At 32.3% G+C, this 15,200-nt stretch overlaps 1 protein-coding gene across 4 annotated transcripts in view; it reads left to right on the top strand.

Moving 5' to 3' along the window:
- The window catches only part of LOC107445627 (uncharacterized), a 593,665-nt gene that overhangs the window by 563,157 nt on the left and 15,308 nt on the right, over positions 1–15,200 (top strand). For all 4 annotated transcript variants that reach the window (XM_071177173.1, XM_071177172.1, XM_071177174.1 and 1 more), the window contains 3 exons: positions 8,095–10,365; positions 11,528–11,741; positions 13,120–13,427. In XM_071177173.1, coding sequence (XP_071033274.1) covers positions 8,095–10,365; positions 11,528–11,741; positions 13,120–13,427 — 2,793 coding nt within the window. The remainder of the gene's footprint in view (positions 1–8,094; positions 10,366–11,527; positions 11,742–13,119; positions 13,428–15,200) is intronic.

Raw genomic sequence — 15,200 nt, 5'->3', positions numbered from 1 at the left:
CGATTTCATGACGATATTTTTTATTTTCCTCGGGTTTTTTTATTATTGCTTGCATTTTCCTTAATTTATTACCGTTTGAAGCTGCCAGAGGCTTATTAAGAAGAATATCACGTGTAATATTTGGCGCACGTGATTCTAAAGTGTTGAAAATTATTTTGGCAAATTTAGTTTTCCGTTTTAGCTGATCGCATCTTTTTAAGTGGACAAATTGCTTCCTTGAAAAATTCGTCCGACCTTAATTACTATTTTCATCTTAATAAATGGCTGTGAATAAATATTATCTGCAATAGTGTGCAGCAAATAGTTTCCGCTATGCTTCTATTTGTTATGAAGTCATAGTTTTGTAATGCTGAATACGACCGATTATGCTCACATTTTTTATTTAGTCATTTAAAATGATGTAAAAAACAGTATAATTTACAATTCAAAAGTTTTTAGACTATTATTAAATAAAATAATAAATACTCAATAAAATTTATTTTTTGCATAGAATTATCTGTAGTTAAGAAATTTTTAAATTGTATACAATTCACTTAAAAAAAATTCGAGATATGGCGAAATACGCAAAAACTAAAATTAACATCAAGGGGTTCAAACTTTGGACCACTCTCCTGACAAAACTATAGGGACCATGTTTCCCGGATTGTAGTAATACCTTATATTTTGGGGTCCGAAATCCGAATCTGTCGAAGAAAAGGTGTGTTTATTCAGAAAAAGTACGTTTTTGTATCTGATTTCATAACTTAAAATATCGTCTGCACTAATTAATTAGCATATTTGAGGTCGCTCCTTCGAACCATTAAGATTGAGTCCTGGAACGTGAAGATCCGATAATTAGATCAAAAGTTATTCAGGGTGATCCGTTTCTTATTTTGCACACTGTACACATATTGTTTGTTTGTTTTTTTAAAGAAGAAAACATATTTATCATTATGGTAATGTGAACAATCTGAACTACTCGATTCGATTTCTACAATATTTATTTTAATTTAAAACCTTTTTTTTTGTTATATATTTTTAAAAAATAATCTCGAATGTAAATAAATATCTTTCCAGAGAAATATTTACTTTTGAAACATCCCGCTGCTATCGTCAGACGATTATATAGACGCCTTTACTTATAAAGCTTCAGAAAAAATTGAAAAGTACATTTTTCTGGTCTTAAATCGCAAAATATTCGAGTTGGAAAAAAAAGGGGGGGGGGGGGAAGAAATAAGAAAGGAAGATTTTTCTTTCTTGGTATCGAAAAACATCTCATAAAATACATTGCCAACCTTCTTACTGCGGAATTGACTGGCACACGCAGAAAAGATATCAAAGCAAAAGATGAAGAAAAAAAAGAACAGAAAAGAATGATAGCTGAAAAAGCAGAAAAGAAAGAAAAAAAACTTGCAAAAAGCTCTTTCTGGGAAGTAAAGAAGAGGAAAAAATGGTTTAAGAAGAAGAAGAAAAAAATTTTTAAAACGGGTTAAAAAAAAACTGTTCGAAAAGCTATCGGGGAATGTTTGCGTGCTTCCCTTTGAGTTTCTGGATCGATGAAAAATTGTCAGAAAAGTTGTATCTAGTGACATAAAGAATTCGAGTACATCCTCTAAATGCAGTTTCCTGCCCCTGAGCACCCAATGAGAAAACAGACGTGACGTATACCGAGCTTCCAGGCAACATTACGTTTCTTGTAGCTGGCAACGGATAAGAAAGGCAAACGATTTCCTTTTTTTTCTCCCATTTTTGGCTAAAACTCGCTAGAAAGAATTTTTTTAGTCGGAATCGATGTTTTTTTTTTTTTTTTTTTTATCCTATGGTGGAATTAAGTAATTGTGTTTAGCTAGCATGAATTGAATAATTTTTAATGAGCGTTTATTTTCATTGCAATAAGCCTTCAGTACCGTGAGCTCATTACAAACGGCTTAAACTAAATCTGTCTAACTGTGCATCGGAGTTTATATTCTCTAATCAGTCTGAAGACTCTTTCCCAGTGACCCTGAAAAATACAGGCTGATTAGAAAATTCTTAAAAATAGTATTCGCAGAAATACTAGTTATAAATATAACTAGGTGACCCAGGTTCGAATCCCAGCGATGGCTAGTTGATATAAATTCTGCACCCGGCTCACACCAACCACAGTACTGACGTAAAATATCGCCAGTGGTAGACGGATTATGGGTTAGATTCCTTTGCAGTCAGATTAACCCTGGGAGGTTTTCGTGGTTTTCCACTCCATGAAACGCAAATGCGGGTTAGTTCCATCTAAAAAGTCCTCCACAAAGGCTAGTTTTTCCCAATGCTTAATCCAGGAGTGTCCTTGTCTCCTAGGTTGTGTTCAAAATTACAAGACTACAGAGTTGAACATTAATAGTTGTTGACTCAGAATTGGGACAGATGTTTAATTCCGGCTATAAAATAAAATAATGCTTAGAAACATCCGATGTGAGTAGCCGGATGTTTCAAGCAGCCTACGACTCATACATTAAAAACTTTCCTTCTACGTGGAAAAGGTTTTAATTCTTGCTAGAGAACTCATTTAGGAAAAATGCTCATAATCTTGCAACTTTAATTAATAAATACCACAAATGGTAAACTCTTTTTTGGTAAAAATGAATATATTTTATGCAGTGGCTTACTTCAAATGCCTCTAACACTTTTAAAGCAATAAATGTTATTAGATTATATATTTTTTTTAAATTTTCTATTGTTAAATTAATCTTACACATTTTTCTCTCTCCAAAACTCACCATACGAACGGTATAGTTTTCACATTAATCTCTGGCTTAAGATTTAATTTTAATTATTTATTTAAAAATACAATCTGTTTTATCATATTCAGTATTAATTTCAGTTGGCTCTAATATGGCTTTATATATTTTTCAAACTGAGACGAAAGAAACAAAAAATCAAGTTAATTTTAAAACCTTAAACGATATTTTGATGTTTTAGGGAAACTCATTTAATTCTGTTGATTCTCTACACAAACTTTAATTGTTGATACTATAACTATATTATCATTGTCGTCTTTCAATAATAAAAAATTTTATCATCTTCTTTGATTAAGGCGTTAATCAGTTATCGGATATTCCTCAATAAGCTATCGGGATTAGAACCCCGAAACTAATAAATGATAGCTCAGTGTCTTAAACACTGCCACCATCGTAATTAAGAAAATCAAGACAATTTGTTTTGGCAGCTTTTCTTTACACTATTTACCCACAGACGATTTGTGTCAAATTCTTGCACTAAATTCTTACACTTCTTCGCAGTCAGAAGTACACTAAAAATAATAATTAAAAAATGAGTTATTTTCTTGTACCAAATTCCTCGAGTACCAAATTCTTGTACCAAATTCCGCCATTTAGAAATAATGAATAATGTCAAAAACTCCACTGAAGCTGAATATCTCAGATTCAAAAGTTCGTACAGATTTTTTATGAGAAAAACTAAGATAAATGTATTACCTATTGTATTTTTTTTTATTATTTTTTATGTAAGCAAAACTTTATTTATATTTTCAATTACTGATATTTTTAATTGATTATATTCAATTCCAAAAAATAAAAAGTTAGTCAGTTTAATTTATAAGGCGTTCTATTTACATAGTTTCGTTTAGCTTTGGAAACAGCAGGTATTGCGATTTTTCTGTACTTAATCTGCATTTTCTCAGATTTGTTTATAAGCGCAATATTAAATCTTTTCGTTACTGTAATAAATAGATCACCAATAAAAATTACTAATTAATAACTACTCAATAATAATTATTAGAAACTAATAATAATTTACATGTTCGCTATTGAAGAAAAAATTCTTAGATTTTGCGATGAATCCAGGCCACCTGCACCTTTTTTTTATTTTTCATAATTTAATAAACATACCTGTTATCAAACACTTTGGCGTTCTTGGCGATAATAAGAAGCATTAAAGAAAAAAGAAACTGAAAAAGTAATAAAAAAGCACTAGTAACCCTAAAAAGCCGAAGAAGGCAAGGAAATAAAAATTCTGAAACTGTTGTGACGGATTTAACAAATGGCCTTCCATATATTAAAACGACCTCTGCCGCCGTGGGGTTTCCTTTTTATATACATACCAATATATTTATATACATATTTCACTCTTCAAGAGAAACACTAGATGCATTTAAAAAGATGTAGAATGTAATGGTTACTATGGCAACAAGCAACCATTTGAACGACAGGCGGAGCAACCAATAAAATGTTGACAAAACGGTTGTTTTAAATTCTTAGCTCCGCTCGCTTTTTACGCTACTTGCTTCTTCACGCTATATCTATATATGTTCTTTTTCTTTTTCCAGGTCTTGTTTTATTTGTGTCGGTATTTCTGTACTTTTTGATAAATACCGAGACGGGGTTGAGGGAGAACGAAAAAAAAAAATATTCTATTTCCTTTTCTTTCCAAGCGACTTTTTCACCGTGTCCATGTGTATCTTTGATATTAGAAATATAGTATGGCCGTATTTTCCAGATCTAAGGCGTATTTTTTATTTTTATTCTTTTTCTCTTACACATCTATTTTCTTTTGTTCTAACAATCTATTCTGTCTGCCGTATCGTTCGGATTTATTCCGTTTTCAATATTTCAATAAAATGCAAATGATTTGTGTTGTAGAGCTTACTGATTTGCACTGCATTCCCGCCACCCATATAAAATGCGGGAGGGGGGAGGGAGGTTTCTTGTGTCTGGAGAGGAGTTAGAAATTTATAAGGAAACAAAACAATTCTTTTCTGGGAAAAAGAATCTAAGAACTTGAAGTGTCTCGTGTTATCGATTACTGATGTCTTTTTCTGTATAAAAATATTTTACAATACCCTGTTAGGGACCAACGAATATTCTGCTGACATTAATTCTGAATAAGAAATAATGACAAGCATTATTCTTATTTTTTGTAAATTATTTTGTATGTACTGGCACTTTTATTTCCCTATATTTTTCTAATTTGCGAACTGTTTCTGTTTTTAATAAATTATTTGTTATATACGCATTACTGGCACTAAATTTCCATAAATTTTTTTAACTTGTGAACTATCTCTGTTTTTAATAAATTATTTGCATGTAAAGCGTTAATGGTACTTTATTTTCCTATATTTTTTCATTTGTAAACTATTTTTGTCTTTAGTAAATTATTTGCATAGAGGCATTACTGGCACTTTATTGCCCTATATTTTTTAATTTGTGAACTATTTCTGTTTTTAGTAAATTAATGCATTAATGGCAAAACCAAAAGTTATAAAGTTAATAATATAAAGTTAATAATCATATTATAAGTTTTAAGTTAATAATCGTATTATAAGTTTTAAGTTAATAATCATATTATAAGTTTTAAGTTAATAATCATATTATAAGTTTTAAGTTAATAATCATAATCAGTAATTATAATAAGTTATTAATAATAATAAATAGTTATAAAGTTAATAATCAAAAAGTTCTCAAATTATTTCACTATATTTTTTACTTAGTAAACTATTTCTGTTTTTAGTAAATTATTTGTTAATAAGCATTACTGGCTCATTATTTTCCTACATTTTTTAAGTTGTGAACTAGTACGGTTTTTCCGCATTTTAATTTTACCTAAGGAATTACAGAGCATTTCGGGGAAAAATTACTTTTTTTAATGATCTTTTGATTAAATCTTTAATTATATTTTAGATAATTGTAAAAGTAGTTAAGCTCGAAGCACTCTTTCTGAGATATTTTTACCAACTCTAATCTTTATATAATTAAATGTATTAAAATGTATACTGCATGTTTCAATTAAATATTTACATTCAGAAGTTTTAATATTACATTCAAGCGTTTACTAATATTCAAGAGTTTTATATATGTTACTGTGAATGACCGAAATTGCTGGTTTTTGACTTCCGGTGAATGTTGACAATCACATAATCGCTTTAGTAAATGTCCGAAATTGATACTAGGTCTAGTTAAGTGCCAATGCCCGGTATACATTTGTCCGGTACTTCGAATACTGATGTTTCTCCTAATCTATCCTCAGCAGATATTAAAATATGGAATAAATATAATAATATCAAATCGGATATGACAAATATTTCGGACTTTCACACCAAAGCGACTATGTGATTGTTGACATTCGCCGGTGAACGTTGACATTCTCTTGATTTCGGTCGTTTACGGTAACATATACACTTCAATAGCATCGCATCACTTCAAGTTCGCCCTCCTGCACAACAACTTTCCCCTGTAAAAGTTTTCTTCCCTTTTAATACCTATGAGACAGTGAAGCCACTTTACAGATTTTTCAAAAACCTTGTAGCAATTAAAAGGTTTTCTTATGAATGCCCTTTCATCAGCGTATAAGAAACTAAACTTAAATAAATAAATTTTTAGCCTATTCTGTTAATTCTGTAGAGAATGACTGTTTTTATATTTGTGAAAATTTAATCGAGCGTAAAATTTTTCTTGTGTGGAAACTGACTACAATCTTGAAATGTATCTTTTTTTTAATAAAATTTACAACGACAAATTCGAACTCAATGTTCATTTGAGGTATGTTAAATGTATCTATTGAAGTAATTAAATTATGTTTCTTTCATTAATTTTATAAATAACGGATCCAGATCAATTCGCTGCTAAAAATCCCAGAAATTCACGTTTTTGTGTACAAAGAGCGAGGAAAATTGGTAACTTAACATATATTATTCGTAAAATTATCTATATTATTAGTCATTTTTCCAAGATTTAAAAAAAAAAAATTGTTCATTATAAATTTTTTTTAAAAATTAAATACAAACAACTTAAACGATATCCATGCACATAATTTTGGTTAAAATCGTTAATTGGGAAAGTTCATTAATTTGAGAAAAATCAAAAATAAGAAATTAACTTAAAATGTATTGTCTAATGTATAAAACAGAGGAGCCAACTATGTTAATTAATATTTGGGGAATAAATACAATACAAATTGAAATAATTATTGTCACATTTATTCACTTCTGAAACCGTAAAATGAAGTTATTGTGGAAAAACATATTTACAGAACGCAATTGAATCTCCTAGTGCTGCCATCTCGTACTATTTTAATGAACTATTGAGATCAATGATTTTATAATCATGTTTATATGACTGAAAATTAATTTATAAAATTCATAATCAGGGTCTTCTAAAGCTGCAAATATTGCGATCCCCTTTTTAAAAACCAAATCTTTAGACACGTTTTTTCAGGGGCGCATTAAATTTTTTTTTTTTGGAGGGATGTACTTACATTTTTTATTCGAAAGAAGTTATTTAAATTAATTATTAATGAAATAATAATCAAATTTTATTTAAATATCATTCGGGAAATTGAAAAATGCAAGTGAAAAGTGAGTTATAATTACGTTTTTTTTTTATTAATATGACCTTTTTAATTTCTTATTAAATATATATTTATTTGTATGAACTAATTTATAAAATACTATTTTGTAACTACTAACAAACAATTTAAATAGCATTTATGTTTCCTATTTTTTTTTTCCTGATACGACTTTTTTCTCGACACGAATTGCTTCTTAATTCATAGTTCTTTTCCCATGATTTATTTATCTATTTTACTTTATGTTATTTTGTATCTGAAATAGTAATTACGGCTACCATATAGCTTGCTGAAAATTTTTAGACCTAAATCATGTTTCACAGAGAGATAATATGCCATATAAATTGCAAAATGCATGTACTATGTACACAAGTTATATAATGTAGAAAGATTCAAAATCTTGTTACTACCCACCAAAAATTGAGACGTAACCAACCAAAAGTTGACTCATTGATTAATTGAAAATTAATTTATAATTCACTAGCAAATGGCGGCATACAATTAGAGAAACTATATCCTAAACTGTATAAAAATTACCACGCAATTTTTTTTTCCTTTAATAATTATTAGAGAGAATTGAATATTGAGAATATTGAATATTTTAAAATATTCGAGAACAAAAATAATTTTTAATTATTTAATTTTTTCGAACTCTTCGTTCTATTATCCCACAAAAATGCTTTACTTAATTGCTTTAATGAATTCTTATTGTAATATATTAATTATATTGTTTGTGAATAATTTTTATTAACATTCTATTTGTATTTTCTTTTTTTTCAGAAGATGTTACGCAAACTTCTGGAAGCAAAGGCAGCCCAACATTTCCTGTGAAAAATTCTCCTCACTTTTTACCCCTCCAGAATGGACCTCTTCAGCAACCAGAACCATCAGCGGCGGTGGCTGCTGTAACGGCGCCAACCAGTGCAGCCAATCCAGCAACAGTCCCTGCTTCTAGCCAAATAGGGGCATCGAACCCAACACCTTTGCCTTCATCCACTTCACCCGCCGGCGGTGTACCTTTCCCCTCTTCTTTACTAGGACAAGAAGACTTCCCCGTATCACCCAATGCTGTATCGAACACAGTCAGCCCTGTTTTAAGTTCCAAAAATTACGACAGTGTCGTCAAGTCCCCCCGTGGTTCAAACAGTGACGTTGTCCATTCCCTTCCTTACCCCATATGTTCCTCGTATTCTGACTATACTGTCAGCTATTCTGCCAATCAGTATTCGAACAATAAGCACTCTTACCCTAATCAAGAACCTCGGGAAAGCCAGAGGTATCACCATCAAAAATTATCGTCGAACAGTTACTATCAGCATCATCATCAGCAGCAGCCTATCATCAATAAATACTCCAACACCTCATCAAAAGAAGTGATATCAAATTCCAAAGATGTCATTGCCTGTGATGGTTATAAAAACGAAAACTATGTAGAAAACCGGTATGAAAATAAAACCGGAACTGCGGATGTAAACTACTGCGTTGGCCAAGCGTTTACAAATGAGAAAACCTGTGATCCACAAACGTTGTGCAAAAAGCCCAGTGCTAACAATGTTTATAATTTCAAATCCAATGAGCTTTTAACACAAAATTCTAGTGAAAACCCTGTCAGGAACACTACTGACAAAACGACAGGCAAGTTAGTCGGTGAACCTTATCCAAGTGTAAACAAAAATAAGGTTCCTAATCGAACTACTTATTACCAATCTATTGTAAACAAATCGCATTCGCGGCACAAATCGAGCAGACGAGTGTTGCCAGCTAGCGCATACGAGAACTCTAAGCAAGTGATAAATAACTATCAAAACCCTAAGTCAGAAATACCTCAAGGTCATTCTACGAAGCCAGTGCAATACAGTTCGTACCACTATCCTACAGAAAATAAGAAAAATGATTATTATCAATCGGTAAGTTCGTCAACTGCTGGTACCACAAATTCTTACAACTGTAATACTTATAAAACAGACGTGCCACAAAGTCATTTAAGTAATAATGTTTATCACAATAATTATTCCGATTCCCACTCGGTAAGTAATTCGAGGAACTTAAAAGTTAATTCTGAACAGTACATAAGCGGCTACAGGGATAAGCAATCGACGAATAGTGCAATCCATACTAGTTCTAAGACTTACAATTACCACCACAGCAACAAAAACTACTCAGAACCACCGTCAAAACTGAATTCTGAAAACATTGCATATGGAAATGCTGAGTATTACCAAAAAGGAAGCGTAAATTATTCGAGATCTGGCACTAATCAAAACACTGTAAGTGACAATTATAAAAATTCTAGCCACGTTTCAGAACATTCTTCCTACTCTCATAAAAATCACCCCGGTTACCACCACTCAAGGACATCAAGTGAGAAGAATAGAAATTACTATCCAACTCAAGATAATCACTATAAAGCATATCCAGAAAATCATTACAAACAAGATATTGTGCCAAAACGAAATACCGAAGAGACACATCCGTATAAAATACAAAACGAATTGAATAACTATCAAAATTATGGGAATTCCAACTCTTTGAAAACAAGAGAGAACACTTTACCCAATTCGGAACCATCCGTGAAAGTTGCATCACATGATCTCACCCCAAATCAGCCTGAAACAGTACAGACGGTCCAACCACCAGTTCCAGATAATATTTACCCTACATCTTCTAGCAAAGATAAGACCACTCCATTTTATCCTTACAGTGAATCCACTCATTATCATCACAAACGAACTCCTCCGCCATCTTCGAAGCTTCAGACTTCATTTGATGCACCAAAAGAAAGTACTGATACATCTCGAGTATCTGCAACGAATTCAACAGGGCCCAATTATCCATCTCAAAGACCAACTGTAAATTCACCCATCACTATTCAAGACAATTCGCGAAGTTCTGGAAAGACATTGTGGAGTCCTACTGCGATATCAGCTTCCGGCACAAGTAGCAGCAGAGAAGTTGTACCTCCTTCTGGTCGTGATAGTCAAAGTTCGCACAGCAATAGCAGTATCTCCAGTCTAAGTCAACTCAGTCAGTCGCTGGGACCAGCTCCTCAAGGTAAATAATTATATTCACTATATTTCTTACTCCATGAAACTATTCTTATTGAAACCATGTGTGTGCAAAAGCATTATCGTGTTACATGTTCAATTTAAATGAGTTATAATATCACTGATCCCGCTTAGCTGGGGAAAAATTAGCATGTTTCTGAGCATCCAATTACATCGTTGCTTTTCCTTATTGCAGATATTTGATCACTCCTAATTGAAAGCAGTTTTTCGTCAATTCAGGCGTATTAGGGCACTACTGTCGGCCACTTTTTCAGGGGAACTATATTAGTTGAGCCAGCGTTGCTCCCACGGTAAGGACAGATAGTACAGAGAGTGAAAAAAACATCCATGCCTTGTCCGGGATTCGAATCCAGAACCTTTCTGATGCTAGGCCAGTTCCCTGGCCCCTACATAGTCCGGTCGGCAAATTGAAAGCATTGAGTGTTTAAATATAACTCTTCTCGTTTTAAAATTCTTTGTCTTTTCTATCATTACAGAATAATTGATAATTAATGGATGCAAAAAGAGATAGAGAATTCATATTTTAAATTGAGATCCGCTTTTAGTAGAAAGGGACCTAGGAACATGGAAGTAGTTTCCAACGACTAGAGGAATTACTATAGTATTTTAATGATCTAGTAGGAATTTTTCATTGCCAGTCTTTTTACTCTAAACTCTGTCCTCGAAAAAAAATTGCAACGGTTTTAATATGGTTTTAGTTCTGGTTTAACTCATAACGCATTGCGAAATTATAAACCAGTAATATTTTTGTAGATTCATACCTAACTACAAACTGTTGTTATTATGTCCGAATAAATAAAGAATTCTGTTAATTAATAAAGTTAAGCGTGAAAAAACAATCATACAGACTAATTCACATAAAACAGACTGTTTCAGTACTATCAGAAAGAACTTGTCTCGGTAATAAAATGAAGCTTTGACACGGAAAAGAGTACTTCTTAATAATACTGAAGCAACCGTATGCCTAAGTTATGCGATTTTTATTTGTTGTTTTTTACGCTAAGTTATCATGATACTTTAAAATCTCTTCAATTAAAAGTTGCTTAATTTAAACAACATTTTTACTGCTTTTTTTTCCATTGGTACACACTAAGCGATATTTTTTTTCACAATTATCTATTTAAACGGGTGTTTAAATCTATTTACAGGAACGTCCGGACAATCTTCAAAAGAATTCAGTCGTGAAGGACGGAGTAGCAGTAACGGACACAGTCGTAGTAGTTCCAGAAACGAGACGCCAGTGTCCAGTGCGGCCCTTGGAGCAGCACCAGTAACAAGTTCACATACATCATCATCTTCTTCTTCCTATGGAGTATCTGGAAGTTTGACAAGTCTTATATTTTCCAAACCATCCTGGACTAGGTGAATATTTTTTTGTAAATACTATATATCTAAATTATTACTCAACACTGTCAAAATCAATACCTCTCCAAGTTTAAAGTTGAACAATCCAAAAAATTGTGCGAAGAATTACTTTATTTTAAACTATCAAATCGAGCTTTCATGTAAACAGTATGATCTCGATATCTCGAAAACCTTGTTTCATCAACAACAAAAAATGTTTCCCTTGGCATTACATATCCACCTAAAGTTAATTTGAATTCCTATGTCGAAGGGTATCATCTCAAAACCTTGTAATGTCGAAACTGTTTCGAAATAGAATTTTTTCGGAAAAATCGCAATGTAAAATTATTGTTAACCAATTCTTTTCTATTTGATGCATAATAATTTTCGTCTTTAATTTTAAAAATAAAATTATCATTGTTGTATATAGACTTAATAGTCAACTATTATTACATACATATTTAATAGTAGTTATTCTTATGTTTCACTACTCTACTTTTAAAAGTAATATTTTAGAATTGTTTTTTCTTTTACTTTTTAGAACATATGTCGTTCTGAACTTGTTATCTTGAAAACTCGCTATCTCGAAATTTTTTAGCCACCCTTCAACTTTGAAATATCGAGAGTACTTTAAAAAGTGTAGTTAAATCTAACACCAATAAGCATTTTACGCTATTCGTGAATTATTTTCTCTTCCAAAAACGCCCAATTTCGGCGAACTTTGGGTATTGTTAGTAGATTGTTCACAATAGAATATAAAATGAAGTGAATTTTTTATTGTTTTGCACGCTGTGTCTACAAAATAAAAGTTCGCCGCAGCAAAACATCGTATGATTTTAGTTGTCCGGATAATTACATTTAAATTTTTGAATATCTGTCAGTTGTATTAAATAATTTTAAATTTTTTTCTGCTTCTTTTGTGTTAATCCTAATTCGAAATCGCTTTAATATTTTCTTTGATATGTTTGCTCTGTAAAGATTTACAAACTAATTTTATATTAAGAGCTAATGTTGTTTTGCATCTTAAAATAACTATTCTTACTTTTAACCGTGCTGTTTAACTTTACTGGCGCTTTTGTGTTTTATTAGACACTTTAAAATTTAGTTTTACAGAACATCAAAAATGGTGGTGTAAAAAGCAAAGTAAAGGAGCGTTCCTGGTGTATAGCAACACCAAGACCTGTTCTTGATGTTTGATTGTAATACCAAGACCTGTTCTTCATGTTTGATTGCAACATCAAGACCTGTTCTTGATTATCTTTAATGTTTCACAATAACACTTATGATGCAAAGTAGTTGCCACCATTTTTGGCGTTAAGATACACTAACACTTCTTACAGTGTAGCTTCATCTAAATTCGTTTATGACTGATTTTTTCTTCTTCTTTTAATTACAGTCCAAGTGTTACTACTGTTCTTACGAATCCACAATCTCACTTTACTCCACCTGCGACTGGGCGAATCAGTTCACCAGTGCCCAGTATACTTCCTCTGGCACCTTCCCTGCCCAATAGTCATCACAGTTCTCCATTCAGCAATCATTCCTCGTCATCGTCTGCTCTTAATCCGGCTGCTGGCCACCACGTAATGTTCGCACCTCCCTTGCCGCCAGCAGGATCTTTATCGTCACCTAGTCTTCCTCTGGCAACGGCCCCTGGGCCATCCCTCTTTGGAGCTTCAGAATCTCTGTTTGCTCCACCACCTAGTAAGTTTTGTCAATGTTTCTTTGGTAAGAAATTTATTCTAGAAGTTTTAGAGAAAAGAATTACAATTCGACACGCATTTAAATTTGAAAAATTCATGCAAATATCATTTTTAAACCATGCCAACAAGAAGGAGAACTTGATTACATCTCGTGGCCTGGTCTTAGGACAGCATTTGCCGAGCTACTGCAATGCAACTAACTGCTTTCATTTTTACGAATTTTTTAAAATTTTTGTTTTTCAATTGAATAAATTATTATTGAATTATATTTCATAATTTATTTATACTTTTAATGCAATAATTACCATCGTTATCAAAAAGGTTAAAAATCGGTTCTTTCTACATCACTCGCTCTTGGATTAAATTATCACTAGCTAAAATTATCAGGTCAGCTCATTGTTAAATGATACAAATTATAAGATTCTAAACGTCCTCTGAACAATCACGATTACGTTTCTGACCCTACTCCTTTTTTATTAAACCTTTTTATGCAATATTAAAAAACACTTACTGCCGTAAGACATACAGATTGATTTAAAGCTGCCAACTTTAACGATTTTTGCTAGATTTGTCATAGCGGAAGTTGAATATCAGAGTAAAAACATTATCATGGTGCATAGCGTTTTTAAAAAGTGCTTAAAGGTGCTTATTTTCGACTTTTAAAGGTGCTTTTTTCGTTGGGTGTTTTTAAAAAGTGATTAATTATCCCGTTTCGAAAATAAGAATTTTTTCTTTACCGTGTCGATTTTCGCCACGTATTATGAAAAAGGCTGCTTTTCGCATTGTTCTATCAAGGTTTTCACAATTCATTCGACTACATTCTGTTTTGGCGTACCGTCGGCCCATAAGCGTATGAAAGTGCTAATCATTTTACATGTTTGATGAAATACTTGAGAGTCCGCATGTGCGTCTACTGAGCTGGGTTCGGTGAGATTATTGCTTTCTCATGTGCAACTCTGCTGCATTTTGCAAGATATTCTCAATTTCAGGCTTCATTTTCCACCCTCTGATATCGAACCGAAAAATCTCTTAATCATTTTATAATGGCTAATATAATCAAGAAAAGAATTCTTTGTCAGAAACTAGTTATTTTATCATGATCATGTAAAGTCTTTGAAAATTATTTTGCATTTTGTTAATGTAGTGTTTAAAATTATTTTTTGAGTGCTCAAAAAGCGCTTATTTTTTGTTGAAAGATTTGGCTACGCACCCTGATTATAGTTAGTAACAATTTTTTTTTAAACATTTAGTCTGGCTTTTGTTGTTGTTATTTTATGTCGCATTAGGGCTGCACGATGGGCTATTGGCGACGGTCTGGGAAACACCCCTGAGGATGATCCGAAGATTTTTTGACAATAAGTACCACGAACCCCCGCTTCAGTAGACAGGCGACCTGCAAGCGAAGTCGAGCACTTTACGGTAGAACAGTTTAACGAGGACCAATACCGCATACCCTCGGTCCCTGCGCTGACAGACTGATGCAAGTGGTCTCCCACCCGCACACTGTCTGTAGCCAGTGATGCTCATCTGCTGGAAACCGTGTCTTAACGATCAGTCCACTACGGGACTAGTCTGGCTTTTACTCATACAAAGCATAATTTTTAGGATCCTTAAATATATTTTTTTATTCTTTAAGTTGTAGTGGTAAAAAAATTCTAAATAAAATCTTTCTAACCCAGAGTAATACATTAAAGCATAAAATAAGCAACCAATAGAAAACATCGTTCACAAAAGTTGGCAGGTATGGTGTTACTTATTAAACGGATCCTATTCA

This window comes from Parasteatoda tepidariorum, chromosome 2 (genome assembly GCF_043381705.1).
Source record: "Parasteatoda tepidariorum isolate YZ-2023 chromosome 2, CAS_Ptep_4.0, whole genome shotgun sequence".
Lineage (NCBI taxonomy): Eukaryota > Metazoa > Arthropoda > Arachnida > Araneae > Theridiidae > Parasteatoda > Parasteatoda tepidariorum.
The sequence above is the reverse complement of the archived record's forward strand: the minus strand, read 5'-3'. Positions and strand labels throughout refer to the sequence as shown.